The sequence below is a fragment of the Ambystoma mexicanum genome, chromosome 3q (assembly GCF_040938575.1).
Source record: "Ambystoma mexicanum isolate Mex_15411 chromosome 3q, UKY_AmexF1_1, whole genome shotgun sequence".
Lineage (NCBI taxonomy): Eukaryota > Metazoa > Chordata > Amphibia > Caudata > Ambystomatidae > Ambystoma > Ambystoma mexicanum.
In genome coordinates, this window is record NC_090926.1 from 921,761,991 (window position 1) to 921,783,401 (window position 21,411).

The following is a 21,411-nucleotide window of genomic DNA, read 5'->3' on the forward strand; positions in this document are numbered from 1 at the left end:
CTCTCAGCAGCCTTCGACTTGGTCGACCATAAAATACTCTGCAACCACCTCTCCTCTGCCGCCCAATTTTTCCCCTCTGCTGTCACGTGGATACAGTCCTTCCTGGCCAATAGAACTATAAGAGTCTTCTCTCCGGTGTCAGCAGCAGACCCCAACCCTATCACTTGCGGTGTCCCACAAGGCTCATGTGTTTCACCCACCCTATACAATATCTTTACAAAGCCCCTCTTTGATAAACTGGATCGTCCGGGTGTCACCTACACAAACTACGCGGATGACACCCAGATAGTCCTCACCATCTCGGGCAACTACATTACTGATGTAGCCAGGATCAACGAAATCTTCTCTGTCATTCAGGCATGGATGGCCACACATGGCCTCTGCCTGAATGATGAGAAGACTGAACTGCTCATTGTTGGCTCACCTAACAACTTACAAAAACTAAGTCCCAACTACTCCAACATCATAATTGATGGCAATACCATCCCGGTGGCCAAAAACGTGAAAACACTTGGCTTCTACCTCGATGCCAATATTAACCTCACTAAGCAAGTCAACTCGACCGCTTCAGCCACTGCCTACACAGGAAAACTAATTAGAGCTTCTAGACCATTTCTTTCCCCCAACAGTTGCCTCACGCTAGCTAGAGCTCTTATACAATCTAAGTTAGACTACTGTAATAGCCTCTACTTAGGGGCCAACCAAGCGATTATTAGTAAACTCCAAGTCCTTCAAAACAATGCGCTACGGGCAGCGCTAAACATTCCCAGGCGTGAGCACATCTCTGCCAACAGAACTACATGCAAATGGATCACTATCCAACATAAAATCGATCTAAAAACCCTCTGCCTCACTTACAGAGCTTTCACCTACCTTACTAACAAATTCACCATGAAATCTTCCATCAGAACCACGAGATCTTCCAATACCCTATGTCTCACAGTACCCAGATTTACCTCTAAAAGAGCCGGAGGCTCGAACTTAACTGTCCTCGCCTCCCAACTCTGGAACGCCCTGCCACTGAATATTAAATATTCCAAATCCTTCCAGTCGTTCAGGAAACTTGCCATTGGGTGGCTTCTGACAAAAAGTCAACCTTGAAGTTAGACTTAGCTATAAACTGTACATATTGCACATGTCTAATTTTTGTCATTATTGGTTGCTATCACCTCCACTGTCTGTATATTCTGCATATAACTGTGTTCAACTATTACTGCTTAGTATCATGTACTGTGCCTTGTAACTTGTACTAAGCGCCCTTTTACTCCCGGGTCCGGAGCGCTATAGAAATAAAATAAACAAACAAAACAAACAAACAATGTTCTCAGAAAACGTAAAGAACCTCCAGGGAAAGGAAATGTGCTTAACCAACTGTATGTACTATGATATCACAATGTCAATTGCCACTGTCAGTCCCCGTTTGATACCCACATTGATCATTTCACATGACTTACCAACTCTCCTCATCCACATTACAGAATCACGTGCCAGAATCCCTCTAAGGGTAGATTAGGCTTTCCCCTCTGACACTCTTCTATTGTCTTTGTTAAAACGAAGTTGGTTGTTTTCTATCCACATTCCACAGAGCAGGAATTCACTTTTTGTCCAAGTATGAGAGCGCAGACTGTGGCTTCCATGTGAGCCTCATGTGATACTGTCTCAATTTCAGTCACTGGTGTTACACAAAGAACAATGCACCATCTTTTCCCACATGCACATGCTTTCCCCTAACTTTGGCTCTGCATACATTCTATATTTGGCTGAACTAAAAGTTGGAGCACAAGAATTAAGCCAGTCTCTAACACAACGATTTAATACTTCAGCCACTCCTTAAACAAACCGTATGGACGAAGCATTTTATAGTTCTCTTCCCTCACAGAAACTCTCAAATAAGATGGCTCGATTTAATCCTGAAAGTTATTGCTTTCTCCCCAAAAGAACATTGTAAATGGGGGTGTCTTCCCAGCCCACAACACACTTTTTCATCCCTTTAGAGATGTTAGGGGATCAGGCAGCACAGCATCATGTTCTATACATCCTAATAGATTAGAGATGTCCAATACCTTTCCAGGCGGGCTGCATGAGGGAAGATCTTCAGAATATCCTTGTGGAGGGCATCAGCCTGCTGTGAGTCTCGGACTTTGATTTGCAAGAAATAGCCTTTCCCAAACTTACTCTTTAACTGCTGGATAGATCCGATACATCTGCAGAAAAGTAAAATTCTGAGTAAGGCGACCTCTAGAGAGGAAAAACATGTCATCGAAAATGTTTTTCCTACTCTTCTTCCACTTGACAAGAATGTAATTAAGCATTACTACTCGATCTGGCACGCCGGTTCGGGTGGTATCGGCCCGGGGCCCGAGTTAAAGGTCTGAGCATAGCAAGGGCGTTTAACAAGGGTCCCTAGCCGATACCATCCGATCCACCACAGCTGAGAGGTGAATGGGGCTGGGGGAGGTTAAAATACAGAAAGGAATGGAAGAGAGGGTGGGGGGTGATTAGAGGGCAGGGGCAGCAGCCATCAGGTGGCTCGGAACACGGGCTTGCTTCGGTAGATACAGCCTGCGCTCCGAGCAATACCCATTGCCGGGTGCTAATGGCGGTTAACTCATGGGTCAAGTGCTCACCTCAGACAGGAGCCAAGCTGTAGTTAACAAGTTCGAATCCTAGCAGGGCCATGGCAGCACCTTATCCTGGCCAGGTTGAACCATTGCATACCATTTACTCTGGTAACACCTACTACTATTACACCGCTTAGAAGCTCATAATATTTGGTATGAAGTGTTATATAAAAACGTAATATTAATATTTTAAAAGCAAGCAGAGATCACAAATGATTGTGGTCCTTTTTGCTTTGGGGTTTTCTTGGTAGTTCCTTCTGCATAAGGCAGAGCAGATTGCCACAGGATCCTATAATAATTATCAACAATAGGGACAACATTTCTAAAGCCACTTGTGGCTACAATGACCAAACTGCTTAGTTTTCTGGGAACATGCTCCAAAATATATGCCATGTTGAGCAGTTGGAAGAGACAGCATTCCAAACAGTTAAAAATGGCAGGAAATGCAAGTCCTTAAGATGCATGCAGAAACACAAGACAAATTAGAGTCATAGCCAGATCCAATTGGATGAAGTGAGATGTGCTCACCTTAGCTTACCCAACACCATGATGGCCACCCGGTCACAGACTGCCTCAGCCTCTTCCATATAATGTGTGGTCAGAATAGCTCCTCGCTGTTTGTTCTTAAAGGCAGCCCGAATGGCTCTCCTGAAAAGCCCAAAAGTCACAGGTTTATTGGAGCCAACTTTTACTTGATGCAGATGTAATATCACAAGTACGCTCCATTATGTACGATATGAATATAGAACGGCCTGGACTGCTGTAATAACATGCATCAAACAAATATATGTCATAATTATCGTACCCATTGACAGTATTATATGCATGGCTGAAAACAAATGGGAGCTGTGGTATTCATTACCCAGGCTTCGCTATGGTTAAGGCTGAGTAAGTAGGGGTAGGAGGGGAAGAGAAGGCTAATGAGGGCAGGGTAGGCAGAGTGTGTGAAGGAAATGTGTGCAACTTCCGAAAAATGAGCATCCAGTATCTGGCTGAGAGGAGCACAACGGCTTCTGCTTGTGCATCCAGGGTTCCACTCTGCCTGATTCCCATGACTAATCACATGGAGTGCATGTAGGCAGAGGAACCTGGATTTCTCCAGGGTTTCCTACATTTGCTCCATGCAGATAATCTTACTGGAGCATTGACATGTAAACATGTGAACAAGCAGGTGAGCAGTAATGGTGATCTCCTCTGAAAAACAATGGTGGTTGATGCACGTCATTAAATAGTTATCCTTGTCTTTTGCAAATAAAAAAACCAGTCACAATCTGCAGGAATCCTCTTCCGTTTCCTCACATCAAAGTTATGATGTGGGCGGATGCATGGGCAATTTCCTTATGCCGAGTGGTGAACCACATTGAGCAAATTTAACGCTGTGTGTTCAGGTTTGTTCAGGCAGAATCCATTCTGAAACGGCATGGATGCAGAAAACCAAGCACAGAGTTTGTCAAATTGAGCATGTTACCCCATTGTTTTGTCATGAAACAGTGTCTGGACCATTGTTTAATTCAGGATAAGAGTTGCCTGAATATTAGTATTAAAAAATCATAGGGGTGTGGTGAGCTATCGGCAATGATGGCCGTGTTTTACTGGAGCTCCCGGGTTGATCTGAAGATAAATACAGAAAAGTGTGGGTCACACAGCCATGCTGTATATCCTCACAGATAGCATCAATTCCCTGGCTACATTGCTGGTCTATTTAATTGCATACTCATTTTTATTTAGAACCTGTGTGCGTTGTACCTACAAGGGGAGGAGTCTGGAAACCCAGAGGGCGTGTTCAAGACATTGACAAGACACGGATAACCAGTGGAATGAAGCTAGATTGACCTGGTTGCATGACAACCCCTTTCTTCCATAGCCCCAAAGGAACATAAGGCCTACAGCAGTGACTGCACATGAGAAGTTGTCTGTGATAAATCCTGAGGAATGTTGGACGAGGTGCAGTGAGGTGCTGTGGGTGAAAGCAAGCCTAAGGTGCAACGTTTGTGTCTGATGAACATCTGCCTTTGCAGAATGTTTTGTCTGACGATCTAGTGCCAATAGGACAGAAGGATATGGAACGAAGACCACAGGAAAGGGTACAAAACAAAGTCCTGGTATTCTACTTTGGTACCCATCCTTGAATAGACTACATAAGCATCTTACTTATTGCACTCATCCCCATCATTGATGATGATTAATATTCACGTTAATGGTATCCTTCTATAAGGATTACTCGCACATGGATTCCATTATTTATTTAATTTATTGTATTGTTCATTTATAACGTGCTTAATACCAGCGAGTGGTTTATAAGCGCAGGATTGGGATTCAAACCAGTGTTGTGCCACATTTTCTTGCTTCCAAGACAAATGCTTTGCCCATGAGCTATCCTTCCTCCCCTTATCGACCTCCTCTTGACCCATCAGAGTTCTCAGAATTTAGTGTATAATTAAGCAATATAATCCGAGCAGAGGCATCAGGTACAAGCCCCTTGACTGGCAATGCCACCACACCCCCATGAGGGTTATATTGCTATTAGTATCCCAGCACATTGTACCAGGGTACTAACAGTATTTTCATCACTAGTTGAGAAACTGCATGTTGGCTGCTTCGCAGCTCGCAGTAAAACTACAAAGAAAGATGCCCGCCTGGATCCAGAGAAGGGAACGACAGGTTGTCCCTTCTCACTTTCCATGGAGGCCATTCAAGAGTCAGAGATGGGCCGGGAACATTACTGTTCCTGGCACAGGCGATTGACAAGGAAGCACAAGGTAAGTAGGAAGGGAGTAGGGGCCTAAATATGTGGAAAAGGAGTGTGGAGGCAGTGGGGGAGTGCACTTAATTCCCGGCGAGAGAAGATGGCGGCCTCCTGCTCTGAGGATACTCGGAATAGGGTCTTACTGTGTGGTAAAGACTCCCTTCTGAGCCTCCTCATTGGCAGGAAGGTTTCCACACCCCACTCGCTGGGTACTAATCACTGGTATAGACCTCATTCCAAAAATGTTACTCAAGCAATATTTCCTGAGCAGGGGGGCATTACCAGGCCAGGTAACGCCTCCCCTTCGAGGGTAATATTGCTATCAGTACCCCGGCATATTGTACCGGGGTAGTAATAGTGGTGTTCGCCGTTTCTCAACTTGAAAAAAGTGACAGAATACGATGGGCACCATGGTTCGAGGAGAAGGGAACTATGTGTATTTCCCTCTCCCTTACCATGGTGGGTAGTCACGTGTCGGCGGAGCGCCAGAAACACAACTGTTCCACGCTCTGGTGAGGGACAGCAGTGCAAGGTAAGTGGGGCAGGTGTGGGAGGGGTCTAATTATGTGAAAAAGGGGGTGGGAGGATGGGGAAGCGAGGCGCAGGGGAACAATAACCTGATTAACCAGCTAGGGAATATAGCGGCCTCTTGCTCTGATGAGGCTCGGAGCAGAGGCTTTACCAGAATAGCAGCGTTTTGGCCAGGTGCAGGATAGTGGAAGAGTGTGTCGCAGTCACAGTACCCAGATTGGTATTAAGGAGGTCAGCAGTGTAGAAGAGGAGGGTTTCAAGGTGGAAGTGGGTGGCAGAGGTGGATTTAGAGGGATGGGGCCGAGAGGTGGAGCAGAGCCAGCTCAATGTTGGGGAGGTGGAAAAATTGGTCATGTTCTGAGGGAGGGCAGAAGCAGGATCGTAGCAGGGTACAATCAATACACTCCAGCAGGCCCAAGGCAGAAGCAGCACTTACTCGCACCCCCGATGCCCAAGTCGATATCATATGAAATACACAAAGCGTACACACAGCTACCACCACAACCCCCTCAGGCCCCGCCCTGTACCCTAACACAAGCTGGCAAGTCAATCATATGGCGCCCCAATGCCAGAGAGCAATGCAGTTCCAAATGGGAGAGTGACGCATTATCAGGCGTTGAGCATTCTGGGAGGCAACCCTTTCACGTTCCCAGGTACCACAGCATATGTCGACAAGGACAGCCCACAAAAAGCTATTGTGTGCCCAGTCCTGTCTGTGACTACCGACCTTGATGAGGCACCCTTGGTGTGCGCTGAGTTGGAAACAAACAATTCATCTTTATGGCTGACACGGGTGACACTAAATCATGCATTAGTGAAGGAAACCTCCAGTTATCAGGTGAAACTCTCGACACACAAAGCTTCTCTGAGGCTGTAGAGTGGTTCCCTTTACTGAAGGCATAGCCATCAAAATAGGAGGCAAAGTGGTGTGTGCGCCTCTACTATACTTAGAAACCTTACCAGTAAACGTTTTAGGGTACGACCTTTTGAGTAAATTAAACATCTCATTCACGGACAGGGAAATAATATGTGCTAGCCAAGGAATGTGTGCCATGAGAGCAATGGTGATCATACAGGGAAGAGGAGGGGAGGTGGTGGTTTGTGGCATTTCTGTTGATCCTGATAGGTTTGCATATGGGATCACATTGTTACTTGATGCAGTACCCCAGTTTATAAAGGCATGCTGGATGATACCATCTGATTTTATCTTCAGACCAGTTGTGACCCCGGAACTTGTGGCAGGGACAATACTCTCATTGGATTTGCAAGGGTTAGTGGTGTCAGAGAAAAGGATTGTTGTATTTGGGACTGATTCAGATGGGTGCGAGTGCAGTGTTCTTTGATGACCTTTGTGACAGCACTCTCCTTCACTCAAACCGATCTAGAACAGGTTCCCGAAAGGCTATGGACAACCAGTGCCCACGATGTAGGGCTCTTACAGGGAGTGACAACCGTTTCAATAACACTCACACCTGGTGCAATGCTACCCCGCGCAAAGGAATACCCACTATCCAAAGAAGCGGAGGAGGGCATAAGTGATACCATTTCTGCACTCTTATATCAAGGGATTATTGTGCCCTCTAACTCCCCATGCAATATGGGTACATACCCGATAAAAAAAGTAAAAGGGGGCAAGTTGGAGAATGATCCAGGATCTCTGCCCCTTAATGGACATTGGGCCTCATTACGAGTGTGGCGGTAAGGGGTTAACAGCACCGGTAAGGATGCTGGTGCCATTAACCCCCTACCGCCACATTCCGACGTCCTTTAGCGGGCCCCACTAAGGCCGACTGATTTTACCAGCGGCCCTTAGCGGGAGCCGCTAAGAGACCAGAGAGCTAATAACGGGCCCGCTATTTACGGGCCCGTTATTAGCTCCTTCCCCATTCCCATTGAGCCCTATGGGGGCTCGAATTGGAATAGGGAATGGTTTTCAGAATGGGTCTTACCGGGTCCTTCAAGGTATAATAGCACCATGGCTACCTCCATACTCCCAATGAGTCCCATTGTACTGGCAGAGTTCCCCGTAGTTCCAAATCCTGCAAACATGTTGTGCAGCATCCCCAAACAAGCAACACATTTTACTGTTCATGAGATTTACTTGTTTTCCCATTCTAATGGTCAAATTATGACTGCAGTACTCACACAGAAAAGCACTGTGGGCCACAAGCCATTGGCCTATTACAGTGTAGTTCTAGATTCAGTAATGCAGGGCCAGTACCCTTGTGAACAAGCGCTTGCTGCCGCTGCGTTTGCAATTGAGAAGAGCTCCACAATTACCATGGGGTGTTCCGCAACAATGCACGAGGAGCTTGCAGTATTTGCAATCCTTTAACGATCCAAGTCAACGTTAACAAGGAAGCGGACGTCTGCGTATGAAGTAATTCTATCCAGCCCAAACATCCACATAGTGAGGTGCAAAACAGTAAATCATGCTACGTTCCTAGCAGAACTGTGCCCTGAGGAAGACCTGCTTAGGCATGACTGCATAACATTCGAGGGAGAGGAGGAGGATATGGTGAAAGCAAAAGACAGTCCACTTGAGGGGGAGAAGTGCTTTTCATTAACGGTCAGCAAATATTGACCAGGGGACAGGCGACAGAGACATACTGGTGCAGCAGTTGCGCGCCTAGTGGATGGAGAGTACGGGGTGGTGGTGCAAAAAAGGTTACTCATGCACTACTCCACTCAGGCAGCAGATCTCATACCACTGATTGAATCGCTTCTCGCTTCCCAGGGATGCCATGTAACTGTTTACTCTATCTATCTATCTTTTTAATTTTCATATAGCGCACACTCAGCGAAGGGCCTCATGGCACTCACAAGACAAAACAAAACATAAAAACAAAGTCAGCCAGGAAGATGATCTTTTTTCATGGGCACCATCGTGGATGGGAGCGATCATCAATATACTAGTGCCAGTGCTGGTGTTCATGCTGGTGATTTTTTGCACATGCCAGTTGGGACTTTGATGCTGTTCAAGAGCAATTCCTAATGCAATGATGACGGTTTCAATTGGGGTCAGCAGTGCACCTTGCGGTACAAAAGATGCGCAGGTACAAACAGATGACCCAAATAAGCCCTGTATGGTGAGAATAGAGCAAAGTATTGATCCCCCTAGAGAAGCTACTACGGCCCCACCGGACCCCGAAATATATGTAGGGCACTGGGTAGATTTAGAAGGAGATGGGGGCTGTATATTCCCTACATATCCCCCGGAGCAGTAAGCCCAGTCGCGAGAAAGCTTGTGGTCAGTATGTAGAGTGTGGGTGTCTAATTAAGGAACATAGAGATATGAGGAGGCTGAAAGAATGGCAAGGGAATTCGGTAAAATGGAATTACCGAAAGGGGGGAATGTTGGGAAGCAGGGGCGAAAGTCCAAGGCCCCCCAGACAATTTAGAATGAGGCAGTTGTAGAAGGAGATGCTTTAGAGGAGCTGGGAGAACGGAAAGGGCACACTCCTAGAAGCTGCATTGTTGTGGACAGATGGTGAATTGTGATATTAGAATCATCTGGGTAAGGAAAACTCAATTTTAGAAGTTAGATGCCATTCTAGTGCCACGGCTATGCTACAACACGTATATTCAGCTTGAAGGGTTAGAAGGATGTGCATGCGCTTTTTGCTCACAGCCCAGGTAGCTTAGCAGAAGTTAATTTCTTGAACAACACACACACAATTCTTTGGTGCAGCTTATCAGCAGTGCATGCAACCCAGAACAAATGTGCTCTGCAAGGCGACGAGAAGGGCTGGAATGGGTCTTTGAAGAGTTATCCCATGAGGAAGGGGAGTGAGGGCTCTAGGCCTTCACTGTCCTGACTTATAAATTATTACAGCCCACGACCCCCAAACCATGTACATTTGAATACACTGACCACCCCAAGACCCCCAGTCAGAAAACTGTAGAAGGACCAATTGATCAGGAAGTTGAGAGAACAGGGGCAGCCTGCCCCAACTGTGTAATGCTTAACTGGACTCCCACACCACTTATCACTCCAAGCTCATTTGAAAGGAATAATATCACCTCAACAACCTTAGGGAGTATGAGGTGGGGTTGATGCTTGCTTCATACCCTCCGGTCTCCCCTTTTACCCTGCTTGCTGTTGTGGCTTGCCTTGGAGGTGTTCCTTGGTTTGGTTTCTTTTGCCTTCTTTCTGCTTGTTGCTGCTTCAGTACTTTCCCTTGCTTGCTGCTACAGCTTATTTTGCCTTGTTTGCAGCTGGTGCAGCTTGTGTGTGGTTCTAATGTCTTTATTCTGTTAATGCGTTAAGCTGCAAGCTGGCTTGCCTGTGTGAATTCGTAGCGCTGTCTTTTTTCGTGCGTTCGTAAGGTTGTCTTTTTCTCTCCTCTTGCAGGGAAGCACCGCGGCTGAGAACACGAAGATCCGGAGGCTGGAGCGGTCCGGATGCAGTTAAGGAATGCATCTGTGTCCCCGTGCTCGGCATAGGCTTTGGGGCGTAGGACCAGGGAAATGGAGACTGCGGTAAGCGTGCTGCTGTGGATTCACTTGAACGCAAAGCCCGGAAGAGCTCCAGGGCGTGGTTTAAATAGGAAGGCTGTAACAAGGCCTCCTAAGAAACTAGTGCGAGATGCCTGTACGAGGGCTATGGAGTTTTCCGTGGCCATCTTGGGGAAGTGGGTGGTTGTCAACAGTGCAGCCAACTTGGAAGGGCTTGTTGTTAGTACAACATGCCTTAAGTCACTGGAAGCATGCTAGGTGACAGCGCCAAGGGCACATTAGTGCAGTCCAGCCTCTGCTTCCCTGCAGGTCAAATGAGGTCCCCGTCCCAGCATGGCCTGCAATCATGACACACTGGCACACGCATGTGATTTGTGCTGCAAGGTGCCAGGGGAGAAGGTAACACATTTATGCCCTGGGTGGGGAAAAATGTGGAGGTGCCAACGCATCTGGGAAACCTCAAAAGTAGCCACCTCGAGGATTCCAAGATGGTGGAGCGACGGTGAGGATGTACATCTGCGAGCTCCCGCGCCGCCACGGCTGCGAAGCGCCAGAAGCACAATCGAAAACAGCATAAACGCCCTCCCCGGGTGCTGCAGAGTGGTGTACGGCCATTTGGGCCCTGCGAGAATACAGGTGCGGTCGCCCCACTGCGGCGCAGTTTCGAGAGCCTTGGGCCCAGCAGTCTGGCCTTGGGGTGGCCTCTGTCTCGGAGGGCCAGCGGGAGCCGGGGGTTGCGAGGAGGAGGTGTGGCAGCGCATCCCCAGTGCGCGGGAGGAGGTGGCCACCGGCAGTGACCCGGCCCCACGGAACACCAGCAGTGGAGGGGCACCCGGAGGTAGTGGCCCGGTGAGCGGGGAGGACCGCAGGGAGGAGCGGTGGTCTGGCAGGCGAGAGAGGAGGTCCGCAGTCCGTGCCCTTTTACCCATAACCTACAGCCCGGTCAGTGAAGGAGGATGTGGGACGGGGTTGTGGCGGCATACCCTCGGAGAGGCAGCTGGGCGGCGATCGTGGAGAGGCAGCCTGCCCCCCACCCAGCCTGAGGTACAGGGAATAACTCCAAACACCGGTGGGCCCTATAGCCCTCCTCAAACAACGACAACTGGGGGGGAAGGCCGCCCTGAGGCTTGCAGAACGCAGGGCCCACAGAAAACAGTTAAGGCAAGGAACTTGACGGCTATCCCATGGAAGGGAGAGCTGAATTTGGGCTTTCCCAATATGCCGAAGACTCAAGTAAGGCAGGGGAGGGTGCGGGGGGACCAGAGCACCTACACCCCTCCCCCATTTAGGAGACACCTTGGGGGGGTGAGCCTCCTCCGAGGAACAAGCCTGGGGGGACCGGAGGACTCCTATTCCACCCCAGCTAGCAGGGGCTGTATTATTGGACGCCATCCAGGAGTAAGGTCCTCTTTGGAGGGCAGTAATAGAGTAGTGCTAGTGGGCGACCTGGATGCTGCAGCCCCCGGGTGTCTCTTAGATTGCCCTCCAAAGGGAAGTATAGGGGTGCGAGGCGAGTCATTGTTCTCATCACCACAGCCACACCTGCGGCGCTACTGGATCTTGCCAGAATTGGAAGTTGCAATAGCCTTAGCGGCACTTCACAATTGCGTACCACTCCTGGATATCCCTCACGCCCACAGGATGTCCAGAAACAAGTCCAAAGATACTCCAGGCCCCTCCAGACCACCGAAAAAGCCTCAGGAGGGGACTCTTGCTCAGATTTGGGCCATGGACTTGGAGGAGCAGTGGTCTAGGCACCCCAATGAGGGGACCATGATGCCACACCGCATAACAGCCAGAATGCACACGAAATGCCCATCACCCAGTCAATGCTCGAGACCCTCCTGGGACAAATGGTAGGAAAAATCACGGAGGCTAGACAGAAACAAATGGAAGTGCTGCGGGAAGATCTGGCTGAAGGCCTGCGTGAAATAAAAAGGGACCTCAACAAAATGGAAGAAAGAGTGGACACGAATGAGAGAGCTATACCAGAACTCTCTGAGGATGCGTGAAAGGCAGACGTCCTTCTAGAAACTCTAGCTTCAGCCACTCACAATCTAGAGTTAAGGGCGGAGGATCTGGAGGACAGGTCCAGAAGGTCCAATATAGGCATTAAATCTTTGCCGGAGCATGTGCAGGACCAGGACCTGACCAAAACGATGAAAACTATCTTCGGTGATCTGTTAGAGGAGGATCAGAAAATGGACATAACGTTCGACCGGATTCATAGGGTGGAGCCAAAGCATCAGGATCCAGGAGCGAGGCCACGGGATGTCCTGGCGGTGTTTCATTGTTATCCGCTGAAGGAGAGGAATCTGCAAGCAGCAAGAAAAGCGAGCCAGATTTCCCACAATGGCCCAGATATTCAATTGTACCAGGATTTGTCTCCTTCTACTCTGAACAGGAGAAGACACATGGCTCCGGTGCTGGCATATCTCAGAGTCAACCAGGTCCGATACAGATGGCTCCATCCATACGCTCTCAATTTTACGTGGCAAGGGAGAAGCAATAAAATTACAAGGAACATCGATACTAGGCCTGGAAGAAAACTCAAACCGCCATGCATGTCTCCGACAGGGCGGGCGACCGCTCGGAAAACCTGGGAGTGGTCAGAAGTGGGCCCAAAGAAATCAAGGAAAGACCGGGGGCGTCTTCCCCGTGGTCTTCGGCCCCAAGATCAACTACCAGATCAGGGGGGCCAACCTGCAATGAAGAGCACATAATCAGATCGGGGAGCACGTCCAATGACTCTGTGTTACTCCTGGGGAAGGTGTATACTTGAAGAATGAAGGCGCTTAAATGAACAGAAAGGTTAATTACTGGCGCGAGAGGGATTGGGGAGATTGAGGAGTTCTGGCTTCTTGGAATGGGAAAGGGAATCCCCACGTGGTGTCTAACCGGGGGTTTAATAGGGTCTAGTTCTTGGGTTCCTAATCCGAGAGGGGCTGGGGGCCAGCTGGACCCACCCGGTATGGGGAAGTTGAGGGGAGGGGACAAGGTGGAGGGAGGGGGGTGGGGCAGGGTCGATCCTGGGGCAAGCAATTCTTGAAAGACACTTAAGACCCGGTAGCAAGACCGGCCGTTGGAAATCCCACAACATCCCAGAATCGGAGGGAGGGTCAAGGTGATCATGGACATTTACACCGGCTAGTATGGACCACCTGAAACTCTTGACTTTAAACGTCAACGGTCTGAACTCCCCTGTTAAGAGAAAGAAAATTCAGAGATTCCTCCGCAAAGAAAATCCACACATAGCAGCACTCCAGGAGACCCACATACAAACTAAAGACCTGCACAAAATCAATATCTGGGGATACAAAAGGTTGATCCACGCCACACAGCCCTGTAAGAAAGGGGGAGTAATAATTACCCTGAAGGATAGCCTGGAGATGGCAATCAAATCATCACAAAAAGACAAACAGGGAAGATATCTGGCGGTCCTGCTTGAGGGAAGAGGGGAGCCTCTTACGATAGCAACTATTTATGCACCTAATAACGGGCAAGATTCATTCATTCAGAGGTCCCTCACAAGAGTGGGAAATTTCGCCAAGGGTCGCATCGTACTAACAGGGGACTTCAATTTGGCGTGGAACCCCACTACAGATAGAAGCAGGACCATATGGGGACAACAAGGGGGGCCTTCTGGGGATCTTAGAAAGAAAATGGGGGAATTTGCCCTAGTTGATGTCTGGTGGGAAGTCAAGGGGGACAGGGCGGGATACACATTTTATTCATATCCGCCTAAATCCCACTCACATATTGATTATATATGGATCTCTGCCTCTTTATTGGGCACTGTAAAAGATATTAATTTGGGCACTATGACTCTCTCAGATCACGCCCCCCTTAAGCTATCCATTGATAGACCATGCGGACCAACAGGGCTGTTGAGATGGAGATACCCGGCCTCGCTGTTCAATGATAATATATTAGCGAGGGAGGTAGAACAGGAACTGGAAGACATTGCGGCCCATAATAAATGGGAGGATACATCGCCCCAGGTGTGGTGGGATGCCCTCAAAGCTACGGTAAGGGGCAAGATTATAGCGATTAAAGCAAGGAGAGAACGCAAAGCGAGACTGGAGGAAGAAAGGTTGGGCCTTAAACTTAGAGAGGCAATGGGCCGCATGGCCACAAAGCACTCCAGAGCTGCTGAGAGGGAGGTCTGCACACTCAGAGGCCAAATAAATCTTATTCAAACTAGGGCAGTGGAACAAAGTCTTTTGTGCCTGCGCCAGAGGTATTATGTTAAGACCAATAGGGCGGACCGCCTCCTAGCAAACATTTTAAGTAAAAAAGATACGGATACGAGCATTCTGAGGATGAAAGGCAAGGGTAGCCAGACGTATTAACAAAATCAAGAGATACAAAGAGAATTCTGCTGCTTCAATACCAATCTATACTACTCTAGTAACCCAGATCTAGTAGCGCAAGAGTCCTATCTGGACAAAGTCACGCTTGAAGTATTATCAAAAGAAGATAGAGACAGACTTGAGGAGGATATAACATCAGATGAGGTTAGAAAAGCTGTCAACTCTTTGGCAACAAATAAGGCTCCGGGTCCCGATGGGTACGTGGCCGAGTTCTATAAGCGCCACAAAGAATTCTTAATCCCATACTTAACGCGACTATTTAATCAGGTGGGCCTCACCAAAGAATTACCTAGGTCTATGGAAGAGGCAAAGGTCATACTCATTCACAAAGAGGGAAAGGATCCGGAGTTGTGCGGCTCATATCGACCGATAGCGTTGATAAATGTGCACGCTAAAATTCACACTAAGGTCTTGGCCTCCCGGTTAGATATGATCATGCCCAAGTTGGTAAAACACGACCAGGCCGGATTTATTAAGGGAAGACAAACAACGGATAATGTTCGGAGGATAATCCATCTAATACAAAAGACACAGCGGAAGGAGGTCCCGGCTCTTCTGTTGGCGATCGATGCCGAAAAGGCCTTCGATCGGGTGGAATGGACCTTTCTATTCGCTACAATGGTTAAGATGGGGTTCAGTCCAAAATACATCGATAGGATCAGGGCCAATTATCAAACCCTGATTCTCCGATTGATAGTTAATGGACAACTGTCGGACCTGGTCAGGGTAGAGAGGGGCACCAGGCAGGGGTGCCCTCTATCCCCGCTACTATATGCTTTGCATCTTGAACCATTTTTGGCGGCGGTGAGAGAGGTAGATTCCATAATAGGCATACCATTCGGCGGACAGCAACATAAGGTATGATCTAATACTTACTCTTATGTGTCCCGAACAATCCTTGAGAGGGGTCAGAGATGAGATAGCACAATTCGGACAAGTGGCCGGCATAAAAATGAATGCCAACAAATCAGAACTTCTTAGCCTTAACCTTCCCAGCCCCATTCAACAGCTAATTAAGGCCACATATGCCTTTAGATGGGCCAATACTAAGATCAAATACCTAGGGGTGTATTTAACTAAAACTGTAGAGGATATCTACCAGGCAAACTATCTGCCGTTACTGGAAAAGATTAAATCTAAGCTGGTTGACTGGAGATCGCTCTCTATCTCGTGGCTGGGAAGGATAAACACCTTGAAAATGGCAATACTGATGAGGCTGCTGTATTTATTTACAGCCCTCCCGGTATACATTCCACGCACCTTCTTTAGAACCCTGCAGAAGATCACCAATAGATTAATCTGGAACCATAAACATCCAAGAATCTCTGCATTCCTCATGAAAGCCTCTACCTCTTGTGGAGGAGTGGGAGAGCCGGATTTTAGGGCATATTATATAGCGGCTAAAATTAGAATCCTTAGAGACTGGCAAAAAGATGACAGAGATAAAATATGGCAGAGGATGGATAGGGCGGTGGTCGCAGGACGACTGGAGGAAATGCTATGGAAATCAAGATTAGACAGAACTCCCCAAATGTATGCCAGTAAAATTGTGTCGACAGTGGGTCAGGTCTGGGACGCCGCAGTGGCATGGGCACAGGTTACCACGTTCCCATCCCCATATACGCCTTTATTCGAGAATCCCCAGTTCACCCCGGGCTGTGATAACTTGGCTTTTGACAGATGGTATCAAGGGGGATGCCCTAGAGTACGAGACATGTTTGAGGGTGGCAGGGTTAAAGAATGTGAGCGATGCAAAATGGAATTTGTGCTCGAGGAGACACATAGATATGGATACATTCAGCTGCGGCACTGGTTATCCCATCCAGATTTAAAAAAAGGAGGATCACAGTCACTGACCCCCTTCGAAAAATACCTAGACGCCCATTCCGGGGACAAAGGGCTGATCGCCTCCATATACAAATATATCAAGGAAGGGGAAAAAGCGCCACACATATTATATGTGTGCAATTGGGAGGCAGACACGTGCACGGTCATAGGGGACCAGGAATGGCAAAAGCTCTGGAACCAGATCCCTTAGCTTACCAGGTTTCTAGAAGTCCGGGAAGCATGGCTAAAATTAATGTTTCAATGGCATTTAACCCCGGTTAAACTCCATAAAATGTACCCAAATTCCTCCCCAAACTGCTGGAGAGAGTGTGGAGGGGCACGTACGTGGGCCCACATCTGGTGGGAATGCCCGAAGCTAGATGCATATTGGAGATACATACATCAAGCTATATCACAAGTCATGGGAAAAGTGGGGGGAGGATAATGGGGGACGGGCTTTGCTGTGCATGTACAGGGATCTGGTTGAAATGCCTATGAAATCGCTCCATAAAATATATGTATTAATGATGATGTCGGAGGTAATGGTGGTGGCTCGTAGATGGAGGTCGAAAACACCCCCCCAAGAACATCAATGGGTGGCCAAAATGTGGTCTGTGGTTGCTATGGAATTCATTACAGGGGGACCAATTGAAATTTACAACAGACTGGTCCGCCCTTCTGGCATTCCTTGGAGGAGGGAGGAACAGAGCATGGTGCCCCAAGGCGGTAACCCTCCTGGGAATCATCGACCCGCAAGAGGAATCTGATCCAGGATAGGCAAAAGCTGGGGATGAAGGACTTCCTCAACGAGGAATGTAAAGAGGGGGCATAGACTCTAAAGTGGCGTAAGGGATACTATGCATATGGGAAAGACAGTATATTAAGCTCCAGGACCAGGGGGAGAGGGAGGGAAATGAGGGGAGTGTTTCCGTTTTATTATATGTTGGATTTTTTCAAAAGTTGAGTGTTGCTGTTCGATTGAACAAAAATGCCAATAAACATATGTTTATAAAAAAAAGTAGCCACCTCATACCCTTTGTAGCAGGTGCAATGTAGAGCTGTGAAATTACAGTCTGTATAAAAAATTGCCAATTACTGTCTTTTTGTTGGATGATGACAAAAGAAGATCCCAACGTGGAAGAAGACGGACAGAAGATGCTGGGGCCAATCGCCTGGCATACGGTATGGAGCAAGTTATATGCGTATAGGGTCACACCAACCAGCTACCTGGATGCGTAACCTATGTAATATATGTCAGTTATAATGCTATGTACCCATAAAAACTACTGCTCATGCTGTTTTTGGTCACAGCGCTCTGTGGCAGCTGAGTTCTTTGTTGAAACATACTTGTATTTTTTTAGATTAAACCTTGTTCTCCTTGCAAGACGTATGCTGGGGTTTTTTCCCTAGTGGGTTGATCTGTTTCTGGTGTGAGCATTGAAGGGTGACTCTACAGTATATTGAGGTGCAACTGTAGCTCATAATACATGTTTTTGTATGTTTACTTAACCCAATGCTACTTTATGAAAGGAGCAGGGACATCATTTGGGGGTCACCATTTGCAGCAGCTGTAACTCCTATTTTACTCTCCTGTGACCTCTGACACTGCCTCTGCAACCTCGGTTGGTCAAGGAATGCAGAGGCAGTGTGTAAAACAAAAATAAAGTGAATTTCAAAACCCTCATTATTGTTGGAAAACACCCTGTGAAGTTTTGGTTTTCGCATTTACTTTCTTTGCAGAGGTGCAGCTGGAGATTTGTGTTTATTCATATAGGCCAGGCAAACTGGATGCCCTAGATCCTGAGCATCTGATCTGGTTGAGAGTTAACTTGATTGTTTCATGTTTCTGAGGCCCGTCATCTGTACACAAATGAGTAATATTTTGATTTCTGTGGCCTAAATATCCCTGTAAACGGGTAAACTAGTTGGCATTACATTATGTGTATGGATTGTGCATCATGTCTGACTCCTGCTTCCCCTTGCTTCTAAGTGCTGGAAAAATTGGTGTTCTTACTTCAAAATGTAATTGTACTTAATTTATTGACCTCTGAAGGATAAAGGGTTGATTCAGCCCTGCTGAAATCTTTTTTTTTTTTTTTTTAGGAAAACTTTTCTTTTTTATTGTGGTGCAGGTCTGTACAGCATTGGAAATGAAACAGAATGCAGAACACAAGGAGCAGGGCAACAAACGAACAATGCAGTTAAACAGGTTCTCGTTAACAAATAAACATCTTACAACCAAATTTACAGGCATGTTAGTTTTATGCAACTTCCTCTTCTGCCTCCTCCTCAATCTCTCCTTCCTCCTCAGCTGCAGGATCCTGATATTGTTGATACTCCGACACAAGATCATTCATGTTGCTCTCAGATACTGTGAACTCCATTTCATCCCTCCCCTCCCCTGTATACCAATGCAAAAAGGCCTTTCGGCGGAACATAGCAGTGAACTGCTCAGAAATGCGTTTGAATAGCTCTTGGATGGCCGTGCTGTTACCAATGAAAGGAGCAGACATTTTCAACCCACGTGGAGGAATGTCACACACAGCAGTTTTGACATTGTTTGGAATCCATTCAACAAAATAGCTGCTGTTTTTGTTCTGCACATTAAGCATCTGCTCATCCACTTCCTTCATGGACATGCGGCCCCTGACCACAGCAGCCAAAGTAAGGTACCGGCCATGACGCGGATCACAGGCAGCCATCATGTTTTTAGCATCAAACATCTGCTGCGTTAGCTCTGTAACAGTTAATACAGGGTACTGTTGGCTACCATGACTTGTGAGTGGGGCAAAGCCTGGCATGAAGAAGTGCAACCTGGGGAAGGGGATTATGTTTACTGCACGTTTACGTAACTCAGCATTTAGCTGACCTGGGAACCGCAAGCAGGTAGTAACACCACTCATATTTGCAGACACTAAATGATTCAAGTCACTGTTAGTTGGAGTGGTAAGCTTCAAGGTTCTGAAGCAGATGTCATACAGTGCTTCATCATCAATACAGTAGGTTTTGTCAGTGTTTTCTACCAGCTGGTGAACAGAAAGTGTGGCATTGTATGGTTCAACAACAGTGTCTGATACTTTGGGGGATGGCACCACACTGAAAGTGTTCATTATTCTGTCTGGGTACTCCTCACGGATTTTGCTGATTAGAAGTGTACCCATTCCAGAGCCAGTATCACCTCCCAATGAGTGGGTAAGCTGAAATCCTTGAAGGCAATCGCAGCTCTCTGCTTCTTTCCTTACTACATCCAATACTGAGTCCACAAGTTCAGCACCTTCTGTATAGTGTCCCTTTGCCAAGTTGTTACCAGCACCACTCTGACCGAAGACCTGGAATCTGAACTTGAAAAGTGTAGACTGCCACACGTCTGAATTGAGATTTGAATTCGCTGAGCTTTCCAATTTGGACACTGTTTGCTTTTTAATCAATTGGGCAGTTAAAAAGAAATAGTATTAGGATATTTACCTACCACCCTGTCTTGTCCACTGAAGTGTTTTTCAAAATAAAATGCAACAGTACCATTATCAGCTTTACTAGTGGGCCATGACCTACTCCTCCTGCTATTTAGCACTATAATAGTGTTATGTTAATAGGAATTGTAACTCCCAGAGCCAATGCATTAGAAAATGCTGTCCTATGCATATTTAAGGAGAAAAACTGGTTAGCTAGCTCAGCGGGTTAAGGGTTCACTCCTGGGATCTATGTTTTCTGCACGTCACAGGTTTTAAGCCTAGTAAGGTCAACTTAACCTTACACCCTTCTGAGGTCAACAACTGAATATTACTCTAGGTTGCTTGGTAATAAACTATATATATATAAATATATATATACAATTCAAACGTTGTGTGTGGTTTGAGGGTTTGTGGCACGAAGCGTTGTTCCTTATACAATTCCACACCGTTTCACCAATCTGTACCAAATTCTGCATAGTTACCTGTAAGGACCCTCCGTACATTACTAGCTACATGACATTTGGACATCTTTGCCTGGATTTCAGCAAAAGTCAAAATTTGTTTGTGGCTTTGTGTCTTAGCGAAGTGTTGTTCCTTATACAATTCCACGCCCTTTCACACATCTGCACCAACTTTTCATAGATAACTGCTAGGCCCCTCCAGGCATTATGGGCTCCATGTTATTTGAACACCCCACTGTTTTCCTGGGATTTCAGCAAAAGTTCAAATGTGTTTGTGGATTTCTGGACTGCCAGCGAAGCTGTAAACCATGCTGACTGGGAAGGGAAAGAAAAAATGTTGTTTCTTGACCAGTTCTGACGCAAAGAACAAAACTCGACATCCCTATGGGACTTCAAAAACCACGTTTCAAGGCCAGAGGATGCACAATTTCCGAGATATTTGCACCGTAATGCAACAAACGGCACCACGCCAGGGTAAGGCGGAAGAGTGATCATTCATTTTCAGCAATTAAGGAGAGTGTTATCATGTCTGTCTACAGAACCCATTCGGAAAAGGTTTTGGTAGTATTTCATGTAATTTGCTTTGGCGAAAGCACTATATAAGTTATAGATTATGGTAAAAGTATAAATGTTAGCATCATTAAATCCAAGCATAGGTAGCACTCTACTTAAAGTGTGGTTGGTATCTAAAACGGTCTTATATCTGCTTTAGTACTGGTTTGGTATTTTCTGAAATGTAAGCTTATGTATGATTTTGACACTCACCAGACACTTAGGTGATTTTCTCAGGGTTACATATCATATCAGTTATTTCATGTGATGTAATTGGGGGTCAAAGGCCATAGGACATCAGTTCCTGTGATGTCATTGAGTGTATGATGTCACTTCTGCCTCCCTCCCCCCAGACATTTTGGTGAATTGCCTTCCCTGGCAAGGAGTGCA

At 47.0% G+C, this 21,411-nt stretch overlaps 2 protein-coding genes across 2 annotated transcripts in view; both read right to left on the minus strand.

Annotated features, from left to right (window-relative positions):
- Nucleotides 1-21,411, minus strand: part of LOC138583117 (ATP-binding cassette sub-family A member 9-like) — a 2,332,105-nt gene that overhangs the window by 138,935 nt on the left and 2,171,759 nt on the right. Inside the window, exons 35-36 of the mRNA XM_069655077.1 lie at nucleotides 3,150-3,269; nucleotides 2,064-2,204 (exon numbers count right to left, since the gene is read on the minus strand). Coding sequence (XP_069511178.1) covers nucleotides 2,064-2,204; nucleotides 3,150-3,269 — 261 coding nt within the window. The remainder of the gene's footprint in view (nucleotides 1-2,063; nucleotides 2,205-3,149; nucleotides 3,270-21,411) is intronic.
- On the minus strand, nucleotides 18,666-19,882 carry LOC138583118 (tubulin beta-4B chain-like). The gene has a single exon (XM_069655078.1). The coding sequence runs from the start codon at nucleotides 19,715-19,717 to the stop codon at nucleotides 18,818-18,820; it is 900 nt and encodes a 299-aa protein (XP_069511179.1). The 5' UTR covers nucleotides 19,718-19,882; the 3' UTR covers nucleotides 18,666-18,817.